General features: G+C 37.6%; 1 protein-coding gene across 1 annotated transcript in view; it reads right to left on the reverse strand.

The window, feature by feature from the left end:
* Window positions 1-4,833: 4,833 nt before the first annotated feature.
* Window positions 4,834-18,710, reverse strand: part of cntn1a (contactin 1a) — a 52,852-nt gene continuing 38,975 nt past the window's right edge. The window contains exons 13-25 of the mRNA XM_058087291.1: window positions 17,804-17,951; window positions 16,973-17,100; window positions 16,073-16,245; window positions 15,701-15,824; window positions 14,892-15,053; window positions 14,675-14,824; window positions 11,094-11,164; window positions 9,745-9,979; window positions 8,341-8,444; window positions 7,993-8,182; window positions 7,812-7,924; window positions 5,891-6,047; window positions 4,834-5,825 (exon numbers count right to left, since the gene is read on the reverse strand). Coding sequence (XP_057943274.1) covers window positions 5,749-5,825; window positions 5,891-6,047; window positions 7,812-7,924; window positions 7,993-8,182; window positions 8,341-8,444; window positions 9,745-9,979; window positions 11,094-11,164; window positions 14,675-14,824; window positions 14,892-15,053; window positions 15,701-15,824; window positions 16,073-16,245; window positions 16,973-17,100; window positions 17,804-17,951 — 1,832 coding nt within the window. The 3' untranslated portion in view covers window positions 4,834-5,748. The remainder of the gene's footprint in view (window positions 5,826-5,890; window positions 6,048-7,811; window positions 7,925-7,992; window positions 8,183-8,340; window positions 8,445-9,744; window positions 9,980-11,093; window positions 11,165-14,674; window positions 14,825-14,891; window positions 15,054-15,700; window positions 15,825-16,072; window positions 16,246-16,972; window positions 17,101-17,803; window positions 17,952-18,710) is intronic.

Below are 18,710 nucleotides of genomic sequence, written 5' to 3' on the forward strand. Positions count from 1 at the left end.
AACGTTAAGGGTGTTTGTGACATGTTTGTCCTCCTACAAAAACCATATTAAAACAAAAAATTAATAAATTAAAAAAATAAAAATAACAAAATAACACAATAACAAAATAAAAAATAAAAAATAAAAAATAAAAATAAAAATAAAAATAAAAATAAAAATAAAAATAAAAATAAAAATAAAAATAAAAATAAAAATAAAAATAAAAATAAAAATAAAAATAAAAATAAAAATAAAAATAAAAATAAAAATAAAAATAAAAATAAAAATAAAAAATTAAAAATATATAGTATACAATTATATTACCATTTTCATTTCCATTTTCTTGCTGCCCTCAGTCTCCTCTTGGATAAAATGCTTCCCTTTTGCTAAGCAGTAAATACAGGAGATGGTAAAAAACAACAATAAACAAAAGCAGTCTTGTAACTATTTACTAGACTTTTATTGTTCCTTCTCCAGCCAACACACCATTCCAGTTTCCATACCTCATACTTTACTGGAAAAAACCAAAACAAAATGTCTCCTTCTTAGCGGAATGAAGCTTTTGGTAACGAAAGCACAGTTTTCTGTGCCGTAAAGGGATGCCACACAGGATGGAATGTACAATATATCATGCAGGTGAGACTGCAGCGAGCTGCAGCTTCCTGTGAACAAAAAACTAAACAAAAAAAAACTTTCAAGGCAAGTCATGCATTTGGCAACCCTTTCTTTTGCTGCTGCATGGACGGGAAACCGGGAGAAGCACTTGGCGGTGGATGCTCACAACGTACAGTAAGAAGCATCAAAACGCAGCATTTTGGTCCTTCGTTTGAGGGACGCGGATGGTGAACTAATGGCAAACAACAGCAGACCACAGCGTTGATATGATAACCCAAAACAGCACAATGAGCTATTTTGGGGGGGGGGGGGGGGGGCTCTGACACTACGGCTTTGCTGAGCTTCTCTCTCGTAAAAAGAAGACATAGTAGTCCACCATTACACGAGCTAGGCATGTTGTTTTATTATAGAAATATCATCCAAATCAACAGTAGCCACAGACAAACGGGCTTGAGTGGCGTTTCCACCAAGCAGAATACTTCCATAAACATTTTTCATTTGCAAGTAGGGCGGAGCTAGATAATGTCAAAACAACAAATGTAAAAACTTTTTTTTTTTAAAGTGGTAAAAGTGTACTTTCGGCGATTTATCCCATATACTATGTTAAAAAGCCATAACAGAACAAAATAAAATAAAATAAAATAAAATAATATTCAGAAAGCAGGAAGTGAACAAATGTAACAGTTACTGATTGTAAACCTGCTATATATCACTATATTGACAGTTACTATGGTACCCATTATGTCATTGGATGCTCATATCACCTCCTACTTCGGTATGTGACAAAAAAAAATTAAAATTAATTAAAAAAAATTAAAATTAATTTTAAAAAATTAAATTATATTTGGAAAGCAGGAAGTGAACAAATGTAACAGTTACTGATTGTAAAAGTACCAGATGGAGGGGTAGGATTTAATAAGCTTTGCTTCTTCCTACTCCTTTTGGACATGTGGAACTGGGAACTGATTATGGGATGCATTCAATTGGAATCTGATGCATGTTCAAATGAAATAAAACCATTACCATTACCATTACCATTACCATTACCAAACTGGTAAAAGGGTGCCAGAATTGTCAGATTAGTTTGTTCTTTGCCACTGTGAGATACTATATAGTATGTATGTCCCCAATCTTTGATGCAGCATTCAATTTTTTTGCTGCCCTCAGTCTCCTCTTGGATAAAATGCTTCCCTTTTGCTAGGAAGTAAATACAGGAGAGTGGTTAGCGCGTGGGGTTTCTCCGGATACTCCGGTTTCCTCCCACATTCCAAAAACATGCTAGGTTAATTAGCGACTCCAAATTGTCCATAGGTATGAATGTGAGTGTGAATGGTTGTTTGTCTATATGTGCCCTGTGATTGGCTGGCCACCAGTCCAGGGTGTACCCCGCCTCTCGCCCGAAGACAGCTGGGATAGGCTCCAGCACCTCAGCGACCCTCGTGAGTATAAGTGGTAGAAAATGAATGAATGAAAAAAAAATAAAAATAAACTATATTAGGAAAGCAGGAAGTGAACAAATGTAACAGTTATTGATGCATTCATACCATTACCATATCAGAAAGTCACCTGGGTCGGGTTTACCGTATCAAACGCTCCCAACATTGCTTGGTGGAAACACCAATTTCATACCACCCTGATACAGCCAAAGCAAAAATGATATTTCAATAGATATTAGTATTATATGATATGGCAAACAGCAGCCATTACACCGTACTGTAGATTCGCTTTGCACACAGGACTTGATCGGAGCGTGTGCCCGAATACAGTGCACCTTGCTGGGCCACAGCTGGTGGCTCCTCCCCCTCTATACTCTGGTTTTCCTGGTAGTAGTGATGTCGTGATATTTAATTAGAAGATGGACACTCGGTCAAATCCGCATTTCTTCCTGTCCTTCTTACCCTTATTGTTATGTGTAATATATGGATCTGGGAAGCACAATATTATTAGTATCGGTATTGTTTTTGTTTGATTGTGCGTAAGCGACTGGATTGTACGGCAGCATCGTCCCAGCATTTTGTGCTGCTTGTGTATCCCCCCCCCCCCCCCCTTGGCAGTGCGGACTAGCTGTCAGCCTTTGAATTTAAGCCGGAATGCTTTGGGTGCGATTCCATCCTTCTATCCATCTGTTGAGTCTTCTTTTGCCCGTTTGTGTACATACGAGCTGCACGGTGCTAAAAATAAATAATCAGGAAGTGGTGAAAAAAAAAAGACAAACAGAACTTTAGTTGGATTTCCTGCCAAGTACCTCAAAGGAATAAAGCCAAATACTTTTGGTAGGATCATAACTGAATTACATTTTTTCCCTTTGCTTATTTGCATTATGTTGAATTGCATCATATCATAAGAAATTGCACCATATCATATCGGTTTGAATATCGATCATATCATATCGATTTGAACTAAATGATTATCGCATCGTATCATATTGCATCGCATCATATTGTATCGCATCGTGAAGAGGGTGAATCGTATCGCATCGTTTTGCATCGTATCACATCGTTTTGCATCGTATCGCATCGTATCGCATCGTATCGCATCATATCGCATCGTATCGCATCGTATCGCATCGTTTCGCATCGTATCACATCGTATCGCATCGTATCGCATCGTATCGCATCGCACCGTATCGCACCGTATCGCATCGTATCGCATTGTGAAGAGGGTGAATCGTATCGCATCGTATCGCATCGTATCGCATCGTATCGCATCGTATCGCATCGTATCGCATCGTATCGCATCGTATCGCATCGTATCGCATCGTATCGCATCGTATCACATCATATTGCATCATATCGTATCGCATCATATCGCATCATATCGCATCATATCGCATCATATCGCATCATATCGCATCATATCGCTTCGTGAAGAGGGTGAATCGTTTCGTATGACATCGTATCGCATCGTATCGCATCGTATCGCATCGTATCGCATCGTATCGCATCGTATCGCATCGTATCGTATCGTATCGTATCGTATCGCATCGTATCGCATCGTATCGTATCGTATCGCATCGTATCGCAATTGTATCATACCGCATCATATCGCATTGTATCGCTTCGTGAAGAGGGTGAATCGTATCACATCGTATCACATCGCATCACATCGCATCACATCGTATCGCATCGTATCGCATCATATCGCATCATATCGTATCGCATCGTATCACATCGAATCGTATCGCATCATATCGCTTCGTGAAGAGGGTGAATCGTTTTGTATCGTATCGCATCGTATCACAATTGTATCGCATCGTATCGCATCATATCGCATCGTATCACATCGTATGGCATCGTGAAAAGGGTGAATCGCATCATATCGTATCGTATCGCATTGTATCGCATCGCATCGTATCACATCGTATTGCATTGTATCGCTTCGTGAAGAGGGTGAATCGTATCACATCGTATCACATCGTATCGCATCGTATTGCATCGTATCGAACTATTGGTGAATACAACATGAACGCGGTGCAAAATGATCTGTTAAAGGGGAGCCCGTTATGCTCTTTGTATTGACTTGTATTGACTCCTATCGAGCAGCGACACACAATAACCAGCACACAAAGCTTTCCAGCTCTTCCAGAATCTGCAGCTATTCACAAGTATTTCTTTGCCTTTCATTTGCACCTCCAGGTTGCGTTGTGGTTGGTCACACTCCCGAGTGTATAAAAGGACTTCCAGTTTGTGCTGCTAGCTGCCAATGGAATTCCAAGTTGAGCTTTCTATGTTTTTTTGTGCAAGAGGCAAAAAGAGGTGATGATGGAAGTGCACATGAAAAGAGATCATGTTTGGTGTACATGGTGTTACATGACAAATTATCTCTGAACGATATCAAATACTTCCTACTTCCTACTTCCTTCCTGGTACGTGACAAACAATAATAATAATAATAATAATAATAATCATAATAATCATAATAATCATAATAATAATAATAATAATAATAATAATAATAATAATAATAATAATAATAATAATTATTATTATTAATATTATTAATTATTAATATTATTAATTATAATTATTATTATTATTATATTATAATAATAATAATAATAATTATTATTATTATTATTATTATTATTATTATTATTAAAAAAATAAAAAATAAAAAATAAAAAATAAAAAATAAAAAATAAAAAATAAAAAATAAAAAATAAAAAATAAAAAATAAAAAATAAAAAATAAAAAATTAAAAATAAAAAATTTAAAAATTAAAAAAAACAAAAAACTTTAACTATATGAGGAAAGCAGGCAGTGAACAAATGTAACAGTTAGTGATTGTAAAAGTACCAGATGGAGGGGTAGGATTTAATAAGCTTTGCTTCTTCCTACTCCTTTTGGACATGTGGAACTGGGAACTGATTATGGGATGCATTCAATTGTAATCTGATGCATGTTCAAATGAAATAAAACCATTACCATTACCATAAGTCGTAAGGGAGTGTAGTCATTTCATCCCAATGCGATCATGAATTGTGTAATTTATTCGTAAACAGAACACAAACTCGTTGTTGCGTTTTTTCCGGCGTGCCATTAAAAAAATCTTTGCCCTCACTTTGTCGCCTTGTTGTCCAGCTGCTGTTTAAAGGCCAGCGCTACATTAAGTACACTTCAGGGACGCAGGTTTTTTGGGTTATTACACCAACGGGCAGTGGAAACTGATGAGAATGTTGAGGAATTTTTGCTTTGACCGTATCCACGGTTCTCAACCGAGGCTGTGCTACACTTTTGGAAGAACAAGAATAAAAAGAAAGAGAAGTGCACGTAAATAAAAATGAATATACAGAGATACTCCTAAACGTGTACACTTATCCTTCACAGGCCTGAAAGTATTAGCGTACTTTATGTGAGTATGTGGCTTTATTTGTATCAAAATGAAAGTCTGGTCATTGTGAAGGATACGTGCAGACATTTACATAAGGCATATTTGAGTAGTTGACTCTCCTCCAAGGAGGCGTTCCGCGGATAAAAAGGAGGGATGCCCGCTCCTGTCTACTTCCACTAAGTTCTTCCATAGCTGGGAGAAGTCGGAATGGGGAACAGAGTGGAACCAAACGATCGTGGAAAGACTCCCAAAAGTCCTTATAGGCGTCAAGCCCATCAAGAGTGTCCTTCACGTCCGAGGGTGAAGAGAAAGATGGTGCTACATTCAGGGGTTCAGGCAGAAAAGAGCCGTCAGGAGCAGGCCCGTTGTGCTGAGAGGCCGGGCGGCCATGACGCTTCCTCCTGGGAGACACACAGCGTGCATGAGGCCACTTATGATGATCGCCTTTCCGGTTATTTTGTCATACCTGTGATGAAGATCTGTGACACGGCCCCGTCTCCGCCCTCTGTGTACGCCCGGACCTCCACCACGTAGGTCTCGTCTTCGTAGAGGGGGAGCTCGATGTGCCGCCTGTTGGTCATGTATAGCGTGCCCGTGGAGTGGCCCTGTGGCCTGTACAGCACCTGTACAATGTCACAAAGTATGGTAATGGTAATGGTAATGGTAATGGTAATGGTAATGGTAATGGTAATGGTAATGGTAATGGTTTTATTTCATTTGAACATGCATCAGATTACAATTGAGTGCATCCCATAATCAGTTCCCAGTTCCACATGTCCAAAAGGAGTAGGAAGAAGCAAAGCTTATTAAATCTTACCCCTCCATCTGGTACTTTTACAATCACTAACTGTTACATTTGTTCACTTCCTGCTTTCCTATTATAGTTTAATTTTATCTTTTTATTTTATTTTTGTCACGTCCCGAAGTACGAGGTGATACAATGACATAATGGGTACATTCAAACATTCAAAAAAAAAAAAAAAATTTATTAAAAAAATTATCATTAAAAAAAAATTTTAATAAAAAAAAAGAAACTACATCAAGAAAGCAGGAAGTGAACAAATGTAACAGTTACTGATTGTAAAACAGCTATATATCACTATATTGACAGTTACTATGGTACCCATTATGTCATTGTATAGTCATATCAACTTTTACTTCGGTACGTGACATAAAATAAAATAAAATAAAATAAAATAAAATAAAATAAAATAAAATAAAATAAAATAAAATAAAATAAAATAAAATAAAATAAAATAAAATAAAATAAAATAAAATAAAATAAAATAAAATAAAATAAAATAAAATAAAATAAAATAAAATAAAATAAAAGCGGGTTGTGACGCTAGCTGTGAACAGAATAGAAGTTGAGCTTTCTAAGTCCCAGAAAATGTTACAATGTTACATTCGCAACCATTCATACATCATACATCGTTTTTTTTTTTGTGCAAGAGGCAAAAAGAGGTGATGATGGAAGTGCACATGAAAAGAGATCATGTTTGGTGTCCATGATGTTACATGGCGAATTATTTCTGAACGATATCAACTACTTCCTGTAAACTTTGATGGTGTAAATGTTTTATAGTAAGAGACCAATCATGTTGACATGATGCTGAAAAAGTGTGCGCACGAGATGTAAACATGACTTGAGAAGGTGTTAAAAATTAAAAAAAAAAAATTTAATTAATAAAATAAAATAAAATAAAATTACACTATATTAGGAAAGCAGGATTATATTGACAGTTACTATGGTACCCATCATAAAATAAAATAAAATAAAATAAACTTACACTATATTAGGAAAGCAGGATTATATTGACAGTTACTATGGTACCTATCATAAAATAAAATAAAATAAAATAAAATAAAATAAAATAAAATAAAATAAAATAAAATAAAATAAAATAAAATAAAATAAAATAAAATAAAATAAAATAAAATAAAATAAAATAAAATAAAATAAAATAAAATAAAATAAAATAAAATAAAATAAAATAAAATAAAATAAAATAAAATAAAATAAACTTACACTATATTAGGAAAGCAGGAAGTGAACAAATGTAACAGTTAGTGATTGTAAAAGTACCAGATGGAGGGGTAGGATTTAATAAGCTTTGCTTCTTCCTACTCCTTTTGGACATGTGGAACTGGGAACTGATTATGGGATGCACTCAATTGGAATCTGATGCATGTTCAAATGAAATACAAACATTACTATTACCATTACCATTACCATAATTCGAGTGTGGTCATTTCATCCCAATGCGGTCATGAATTGCGTAATTTATTCGTAAACAGAACACAAACTCGCTGTTGTGTTTTTCCGGCGTGCCATAAAAAGTCTTTGCTCATGTTTAACAAACGATGTGAAGGACGACCGCACTCACTTTGTAGCCTTCTACCGGCGACTCGTTGGCCAGCGTCTCCACTTGCTCCCACACAATGTTGACTGACTTGCCCTTGAACTTCTTACCGATTATTGTTGGGGCTTGACTCGGCGCTGCGGAATAGAAGAATATGAATATATTTACATGGAGATTTTAACCATAACTTACACGACGAGCTTACGAGCTCTCTTGGTGTGCATCTCCAGACGATCGCTGGCCGGCCCGTATCCCGCCGAGTTGTAGCCCCGGACCTCAACCAGGTAGAGAGAGTCCGGCCTCATTCCGTCCAGTCTGGTTTGGTTTTCTCTGCCGGAGACCACCACCCTGTGCCCCCCCCCTTCACCATCCTCCAGCTTTCTCCAATACTTCACCTGACAGCACACAATAAAAATGAACATAGACTAAATAACTCGATACAAAGAATGGAAAAATGAGCACAATAGGTCCCATTTCTGCATTAACACACAATTTCTACCAAAGTTGCTTCATCTGGACCCATCTTCATGGGCTTGTAACGCCATCCACTCACCTGGTATCCATCGATGTTGCTCTGCAGGATAGGGAACCACCATATGATCGCTTCTGTGGCCGAGAGAACTTTGCCGTTGATACTAGCAGGGGCATCGGAGGGTGCTGAAATAACAGGCAAAATAAAATAACATGAAATGAAAGGCAAAAAAGATTTTGGTAATGGTAATGGTATTGGTTTTATTTTATTTGAACATGCATCAGATTCCAATTGAATGCATCCCATAATCAGTTCCCAGTTCCACATGTCCAAAAGGAGTAGGAAGAAGCAAAGCTTATTAAATCCTACCCCTCCATCTGGTACTTTTACAATCAGTAACTGTTACATTTGTTCACTTCCTGCTTTCATAATATAGTTTAGGTTTTTTGGTTGTTATTTTATTTTATTTTATTTTATGATGGGTACCATAGTAACTGTCAATATAATTCTGCTTTCTAATATGGTGTAAGTTTATTTTATTTTATTTTATTTTATTTTATTTTATTTTATTTTATTTTATTTTATTTTATTTTATTTTATTTTATTTTATTTTATTTTATTTTATTTTATTTTATTTTATTTTATTTTATTTTATTTTATTTTATTTTATTTTATTTTATTTTATTTTATTTTATTTTATTTTATTTTATTTTATTTTACGTACCGAAGGTGATATGACCATCCAATTACATAATGGGTACCATAGTAACTGTCAGTGATATATAGCAGTTTTACAATCAGTAACTGTTACATTTGTTCACTTCCTGCTTTCCTGATAAGGTTGAATTTTTTTTAATTCTTTTAATTTTTAATTTTTCTTTTTACAAATGTTTGTATGGCTTCTTAATGCGGCATTTTTATCTTTATTTTTATTTTTATTTTTATTTTTATTTTTATTTTTATTTTTATTTTTATTTTTATTTTTATTTTTATTTTTATTTTTATTTTTATTTTTATTTTTATTTTTATTTTTATTTTTATTTTTATTTTTAGTCACGTACCGAATTAAAAGGTGATATGACCATCCAATGACATAATGGGTACCATAGTAACTGTCAATATAGTGATATATAGCAGTTTTACATTCAGTAACTGTTACATTTGTTCACTTCCTGCTTTCCGATTTTATTTTATAAATTTTTTTTTTTCATTTTATTTTTTGTGACGTACCAAAGTACGAGGTGATATGAGCATCCAATGCCATAATGGGTACCATAGTAAGTGTCAATATAGTGATATATATAGCACATCATGACTGGTTGTATTGTTTTGTATTGTAAGAGGAAAGGAGATTTTGGGGCTGATAATTATTGGTAGCCAATATTATGGGACATCCCTGGACATTGGACAAAACCAACAGAAATATATCTGTGAAATATATCGTGAATATGGTTTTACAATCCGGGTTTGATGTCCGGCGCTTACCGTCTTGAGCAGAGTAAACCACCGCCGTCAAACTGTAGGGGCCCTCCCCTTTGACGTTGAACGCTTTGATTTTGACGTCAAACTCTATCCAAGGAGGGATGGAGGGATCTTTGTGGACGTAGCGCTTGGCCTCGGGGTCTGAAACAGTCACCTGTGTCCACTCCAGGCCTCCTCGGGGTTTGAAGGCCACAATGTAGCCAAAATCAGGACCGTAGTAGTACTGCTCCTGGACAGGCTGCAGGGACAACAATGTGAAAATTTTATATATGATAAATATTATTATATGCGTCCTAATCACATCTTATGATGACGACACAGGTACAGTAAATATCGGCAAAAAAATCGTTGAAACTCAGCTAGCTGGGTTAGCTATTACTCAATATAGTAGACATAATAAGAGAAAATAACACATAGAAACCATGTTTATAACATCTAAATGCACTTTGTAACATAATTAGAGCCCTCTTGACAAGGAATAACACCCCTATAGTCACCTTTACACTCCTATTACCCAATATAGTAGACATAATAAGAGAAAATAACACATAGAAACCACATATACCACCTTCTAAATGTATATATTTTTTTTACCATTAAAGCCCTCTCGACATGAAATAACACCCCTATAGTCACCTTTATACTCCTATTACCCAATATAGTAGACATAACAAGGGAAAATGAGACATGCATTACCTTTTTACCACCTTCTAGATCCACTTTTTACCATGATTAGAGCCCTCTAGATATGAAATAACATCCCTATAGTCACCTTTACACTCCAATATAGTAGATATAAGAGAAAATAAGACAGAAAACTTGTTTACAACCTTCTAAATAGACTTTTAAACATGATTAGAGCCCTCTACACATGATATAACACCCCTATAGCTACCTTTACACTCCTATTACCCAATATAGTAGACATAATAAGAGCAAATAAGACGGAAAACTTGTTTACCACCTTCTAAATACACTTTGGAACATGATTAGAGCCCTCTATAAATGAAATAACACCCCTATAGTCACCTTTACACTCCTATTACGCAATATAGTAGACATAATAAGAGAAAATAACACATAGAAACCATGTATACCACCTTCTAAATATAATGTTTTACCATTAAAGCCCTCTAGACATAAAATAACACCCCTATAGTCACCTTTACACCCCTATTACCCTATATAGCAGACATAAGGGAAAATGTTATTTCATGTCTGGAGGGCTCTAATAATGTTGAAAAGTGTATTCAAAATAAATGCTGCCAAAATTATTAATACTTGGCCATTTTTCTTTTGTAAAAGTTTCAGAACTTGTGAGCTTCATGCCCCAAAGGAAAGTCCAACCTTACCGTCCACGTGATGGTCAGCTCCCTGCTGGTCCCTCCGCCCCCGCCCACATCTGAAGGAGCCACGACAGGAACTGCAAGGAGAAAGCAGCATTGAAAAAGCAGAGCCTTCATCACCAAACACAAATTCAAGGTTTGTCATGAAGCAGTCGTTTAAAACTCGCAAGCTTGTAACTGAATCAGGACTCATGGGTACCGGGTTGACTCGTTCACTTCGTCACTCCTGCCACCAGTCCAGGGTGTACCCCGCCTCTCGCCCGAAGATAGCTGGGATAGGCTCCAGCGGTAGAAAATTAATTAATGAATGAATGACTGCCATGCCTATTTTTAGCTCGGAATGTTGTGCTTTTCTACTCTGTTTTTTATTCAGCTTTATTTTTTATTTTTTTTTCTCACTGTAAAGCTATTTTTGCTATGTTCCAGTTGTCAATAAAGCTAGATTCAGGATCGGGAAACTCAAACTCAAAGAACAGCTCCCATTTTTAGCTCCTTCAATCTTAAATATTATAAATCTATGTGTCATGTTTATAAATAATTAGCAATGTTAAAAACTGTCTTTTCCGGTTGTCAATAAAGCTAGCTTCAGGATCGTGACATCACTTCCTGTGTTAGCTAAAAAAGACATGGAAGCCATTAGCCCTAGTCATGTTAGAAGGTGTATAGCAGGGGTGGGCAAACTTTTTGACTCGCGGGCCACATTGATTTAATAAAATTGACGGGGGGGGGGGGGGGGGGGGGGCAGACGGTTTAGTATTTTACATGTGACAGTCCATTTGTACACGTATATTTTTACACATATTTTACACGTAAAAGTGTCATGTAGTCTGCTATATGTGCACTTTGAGATCATTTATTTGATGTAAAGTGCGTTATAAATTTATCATTATTATTATTATTATTATTATTGTTATTATTATTCCGACCAGTCCAGGGTGTACCCCGCCTCTCCCCCCAAGACAGCTATGATAGGCTCCAGCACCCCCGCGACCCTCGTGAGGATAAGCAGTAGAAAATGAATTAATTATTATTATTATTATTATTATTATTATTATTATTATTATTATTATTATTATTATTATTATTATTATTATTATTATTATTATTACGACCAGCCCAGGGTGTACCCCGCCTCTCGCCCCAAGACAACTGGGATAGGCTCCAGCACCCCCGCGACCCTCGTGAGGATAAGCGGTAGAAAATGAATGTATTATTATTATTATTATTTTAATTATTATTATTATGTGCTTGTGTCCCTTTTTTCAGGAGCATTTTGTTAACATCAGACCACATCAAATAACGAAATTGATAAAACAGCTACTTCGACCATCAAAAGTTGGCTCAAGCCATGATGCCAGGTTGTACGTTGAGTTTCAATGAAATATTTTGGAAAGAACAGGCGGGCCATATTCAAACACTTGGCGGGCCGGATGTGGCCCCCGGGCCGTAGTTTGCCCACCCCTGGTGTATAGACAATTGATTGTGTGTATTTTTTTTATTGTTGACAGTTATAGATAGAGGAGCATTTTTAGCTCCTTCAATCTTAAATATTTTAAATCCATCTGTCATGTTTATAAATAATTAGCAATGTTAAAAACTGTCTTTAGTTCAGCTATGCTATTTTTGTTATGTTCCGGTTGTCAATAAAGCTAGCTTCAGGATCGTGACATCACTTCTTGTGTTAGCTAAAAAAGACAGGGAAGCCATTAGCCCACAGGAACCTGTTCATTTGTTTGCCTCTGGTGTTCAGGACGGACATAACAAAGTTGTAAGTAGATGTAATAAATCAATGAGTAGATAATGTTTGAATTGTTATTTCATAAAAATGTTCAATAAATTATGTTTTAAAAAGATGCAAAAATCGCTAATGCTAAAATTGGACATGCTAATACAAGCTGCATTGGGTTTATGCATTGTCATGTTAGAAGGTGTATAGACAATTGATTGTGTGTATTTTTTTATTGTTGACAGTTATAGATAGAGGAGCATTTTTAGCTCCTTCAATCTTAAATATTTTAAATCCATCTGTCATGTTTATAAATAATTAGCAATGTTAAAAACTGTCTTTAGTTCAGCTATGCTATTTTTGTTATGTTCCGGTTGTCAATAAAGCTAGCTTCAGGATCGTGACATCACTTCCTGTTTTAGCTAAAAAAGACAGGGAAGCCATTAGCCCACAGGAACCTGTTCATTTGTTTGCCTCTGGTGTTCAGGACGGACATAACAATGTTGTAAGTAGATATAATAAGTAAATGAGTAGAATGTTTGAATTGTTATTTTATAAAAATGTTCAATAAGTTGTGTTTTAAAAAGATGCTAAAATCGCTAATGCTAATACAAGCTGCATTGGGTTTATGCTAGTGATGGCCCATGAGGCTTTAAACCATTTCAGTCAACTATTTCGAAAATTGAGTCATTTTTTTCACTGTGAGCGTTTTTTTTGTTTGTTTTTTAATTTTTTTTATTCCAAATTCAATGTACAAAACAATATAATAGATTGGATTCATTTCTTGAAGCTTCATGTGCACACAAAGCCACCTGCTGGCCTTGGATACAATTACAGGTGGCTGTATCTTCATGTGTGATGCATTGAATGCTGATCTGTTTTGGCTCTTGGAAATGATTATGTACTACAAAAAATTGTATAACCAAATGATTAATCTACAAAGTGTAAGATAAAATATCCATTATATATAAAATACTGAATGTTTTCTTGTCCATAAATGCCATGTATCATGTGATATGGCTAGCTTCATCATGGTTTTATGTTACCTAGCTGGCATGGGCTCAGGGAAAGTGCTTGTGTAACTAGGAAGATGTATGCTTGTGTACCTTGGACAGAATATGGGAGATTTAATTGATTTTTATTCAACGATAATTTTTTCTTAATATTTGGTTTGAGGCGATTCCTCTTTTTTTGATACAACATCTCCACTATGATTTAGTGTTGTGTATTTTTGACATTGATCTTTCATTTGCACAATGAACATAAGTTGTGTTAGTAATACTGTAATATATTAATATTATAATGTAGTACTATTAACCTTACCATGGATGGGTGAAGGACCAGTTTCATCTTTATGTTCGTGAAAAAAATGTTCCTCTTTGTAGCTGAGTCCATATCGTCTCTCTCTGAACTCCAGACTAACGTAACCGTAGTAACCAAACCCTCCCTTTCCACACGCTCAACTGACTGACTCTCACCACAAAACATCACATTTTAATGTCGAAGCCTGAGGGGTTGATATCGCGGAGTAACAGGTAAACATTGCGGCAAATTCTGAACTTTGCCCGAATTCGTCATGTGATATAGTCGGGCAGCGAGGCTTCGGATGTCATCAATTCTGGCCCCTCCCCCCAATGAATCAAGCCTCGGAACACGCTTTGAAGCCCCGGCACCTCTTGTAACATCACTAGTTTATGTATTGTCATGTTAGAAGGTGTATAGACAATTGATTGTGTGTATTTTTTTTTGACAGTTTTCACTCTATGCCATAATGATGAATCCAGCAGAGTGAGTGACACATGAGATGTCGAATCAATAAAAAGAAATAAAGACCGTGACTAGAACTAACTGGTGGTCTTACTTGAGGCCAGGGTTTTCTCCTTGGGCGATGGACTGCTGGGATCCCCCGTGCCCAGGGTGTTGGTAGCGATCACCCTGAACTCGTACTCGGTCCAGGGCACCAAGTCCATCACGGTGGCCGTCTCGGCGTTGCCTTCAACATCTGATGGAGCTGCAAAGACAAGACGTGTTGGATATTCCGGCCGAGACCAGCAGCAGCTTTTATTTGGTGCTCTCACATGTGCTGGCGTTCCTCCACACTTCCTGCGACAAGGCGGCCCGGTACTGGATGGTGTATTTGGAGATGGGGCTGTGGTTGTCTGCTCCTCGGCTCCACTGCAGCGTTACGCTCCTGTCACTTTTGTCCATCACTCGCAGCCCGGCCGGGGCGCCAGGGGGTCCTGGGGTGAGTGGCAGACGAGGAGATGATGGGGGGGGGGGGGGCAGACTATATATTTTACACGTAACAGTCCACCTGGTATTATTGTATCTGTAAAATTGTCATGCAATCTGCTATTATTATTTATTATTTTATATTTATATTTAAATATTTTAAAAATAATAAAATATTATAATAATTAAAATAAAATTAAAATAATAATTATTATATTATTATTATGTAAAATGTGCAAATATAACAATATTATTATATATAATTAATATAATAATTAGCATTAATATAATAAATATAATAATCATAATAGTTATAATGATAATATAATAATTATTATTTTAATTTTTATTATTATTATGTGCTTGTGTCTCTTTTTTCAGGAGCACTTTGTAAACAACAGACCATGTCAAACAACGAAATTGATACAACCATCAAAAGGTTGGCTCAGGCCATGATGCCAGGTTGTATGTTGAGTTTAAATTAAATACTTTTGAAAGATTGGGCGGGCCGTATTCAAACACTTGGCGGGCCGGATGTGGCCCCCGGGCCGTAGTTTGCCCACCCCTGGTCTAGTACTACACAGCTAAAGCTAACGTTAGCCTACGTCTTTGTTTGTCTCCTTTATTCTTTTGCCGGAAGCTAATTTGAGCCCACCTCGTACAACCAGGCTTGCCGAGGCGGTGATGTTGTCCACGGACGTCTGTGCGGTGCAAGTGTAAATCCCGGCGTGCTTCAACTGCGCATTCTTGATCATCAGCTCGCCATTTGAGCTTCCGTTCTACACAAAACAACAAAATTTTGGTGATGACCTTCATCTTTCAATTAGAAGACAAGAGCTATAATTTAATACGAGTTTATTAGCAAGTTAAACTCATTTCAGGAGTCAAATATGCCAATTTGTACACATTTTAGGAGGGGAAAGCTGGCTTTATGTCAGCCAATCAAATGCCAGATTGTGTCCACACTGCTTGAGCAGGAATAAAATAATAAAACGCGCCATTAACATTCATATTTCACTTCCCTCACCAGGGGGCGTTCATAGTGTTGGCTGTCCTTGTCAAGGTCGATGACGTGGCCGTCCAAGGACCAGATGAAGGTGATGTCCAGCAAGGCGTCATGTGACGCGGCACACTGCATCCAGGCGTTTTCGCCCACTTTGACGTCAGCATTGGAGGGGGCCAAGGTGATCTTGGTGGAGTCTGGGGGATGGGGCGGGGGGCCAAGAGATGGGGGTGGTTACACGCAAAGGTGTCACTTTGTCGAGTGGTGTGTCGGTCGTGAACGAACGGGTCAGAAGAACTAGGTCTTTTTTTGTGAATGGATTGTGAAGGTCACCGCCTCTAAAATACCCGTTCAGTCCTATGCTTTGATTGGCTGCAGAGTCAGTTCACTTTGCAGGGCGGGACTCGCTCTGTGGGTGGGTGGGGTTAGCTGACCGAAAGACAAAGATTGACTGACGCTGTCGGTGACCTTGTTCATTCCGTTCACAAAAAAGAACTGGTTCTTTTGACCCGTTCGTTCATAACCGACACACTAGTTATCACGTGTTGTTGCACTGTTGAGTCGGAACGAACGTGAACATGAGTGAACCGACTGACTCGACACGTTTGACACGGTCTATGCACAGGTGGATATCAAAGGCTAACGACCTATTGACCGAAATGAACGGATCTTTTTACTGAATGAACCGTAATGATCCGAAACAAACCACTGCCGAAAGCAATCTATCTACATCTATCCATCCATGTTAACTGTAGAAAAGATGGCATCCCTGCAGTGTGTACAGTCACCCACAAGGGGGCAGAAAAGAGCTGCTTACCAGTGAAGCATCATCCTATCTCTCAACAGCTGATAATTCACTTCGACGCGAGCGTGGCGGCACCGCCGCCACATCAAATAGCCGTTATGACGATCCCGTCGGTGTACCTGTCACCAGCAGGGATCCCGTGCTGTTGGCCTTGCCGCGGTCGTTCTCCGCAAAGCAGCTGTACCTGCCCTCGTCCGCGTGAGTCACGTTCAAGATCTCCAGGCTGCCGTCCTCCCAGATGAAAACCCTGAAAGAAAAACAACAAATAATTGTTGTAAAAGTCACATGACCAGTACAATAGACTGATTCAAATATTCCAAATACAAGTCCGGTAGTGTTTTATTGTACATTGAAGGGTTAACAAGTCCACAGTGTTTCACTGGATAATAAACTATTGTGTGCTTGTTATCAAATAAAGTTAGAAAAAAATAGTATTTGAGTATGAAAGTGAGCTGAAGGCAATAAAAAAGCCATTTCTTTGCATATTTCAGCCTCATGAATGAAAAATAGCATCAGCGCTCCGCACCATATGAAGAGGCATATGCTGCATAGTAATTCAGCCACTGCTGTCCCCCCCGCAAGCCTTTTAAACCCTTCTGTGGGGGTGGGGAGACGGTTGGGGGTCTCCAAGCCTCCCCCCCCCCCCCCCCCCCCAAGATTAGGCTTGTTTTGTCAGCGAGGGGTTTACCCATCCAGTCATCCTGGTCTGATGAGTTAGGGAATGAGCTTAACGTCATCAAAAGCGCTGCACACAAATCAACAACGCGTTTGTCGCACATTTAGAAGATTTAGACGATCCACAGCTTAGCTGAGGATCCTAAACTCGCACATTACGCAGGGAGAAGGGATTCTAACGTGTTGATCCTTTGGCCCACATAGAGTAGACCCGTGTTGACCCACAACAAACCTGTCCTGTCTACGAACGACGACGCATTCACAGTCTCGCTCACCTGCTGGAGTTTCTCAGCAGCTCCGTTTCTTTGCTCCACGACACCGTCGGCTTGGGGGCGGCTTTGGGTCGACATTCAATCACCACCCGCCCGTTTCTTGGAGCCAGGACGTGTTTGACGGGGTTGTGTTCAAATGTGGGAACGCAGTCTGGTTGGGAGAAGAGGACGGGATATTGGTTATCACGCAAGATAGCATCAATTATTGATACATTGCTAAACATGAGACGGCTTATTAGAAGCGGGCGGAGGCCCGTGCGAGCACCCGGCACAGTAGAGTGGGTGTTATTGTGTACCTGATCCACTTTTGGCAATGGTAATGGTTTAATTTCATTTGAACATGCATCAGATTCCAATTGAGTGCATCCCATAATCAGTTCCCAGTTCCACATGTCCAAAAGGAGTAGGAAGAAGCAAAGCTTATTAAATCCTACCCCTCCATCTGGTACTTTTACAATCAGTAACTGTTACATTTGTTCACTTCCTGCTTTCCTGAAATAGTTTTGCGGGGTTTTTTTTGTTTTAATTTTTTAATTTTACATTTTTTTTTACTTTTTTTTATTTATTTCTATTTTTTTAAATTTTTTATCACGTATCGAAGTAGGAGGTGATATGACCATATAATGACATAATGGGTACCATAGTAACTGGCAATATAGTGATGTTTTACAATCAGTAACTGTTACATTTGTTCACTTCCTGCTTTCTAATATAGTTTACGTTTTTTTGTTGTTGTTTTGTTTTTTATGTATTTTTTTTTGGTCATGTACCGAAGTACGAGGTGATATGACTTTGCGACTAAAACCAAAATGGACACTAACCAAAGCAAATTTTCCCATAGATATGGTAATGGTAATGGTTTTATTTCATCAGATTACAATTGAGTGCATCCCATAATCAGTTCACAGTT

Source organism: Doryrhamphus excisus, chromosome 11 (genome assembly GCF_030265055.1).
Source record: "Doryrhamphus excisus isolate RoL2022-K1 chromosome 11, RoL_Dexc_1.0, whole genome shotgun sequence".
NCBI classification, from domain to species: domain Eukaryota; kingdom Metazoa; phylum Chordata; class Actinopteri; order Syngnathiformes; family Syngnathidae; genus Doryrhamphus; species Doryrhamphus excisus.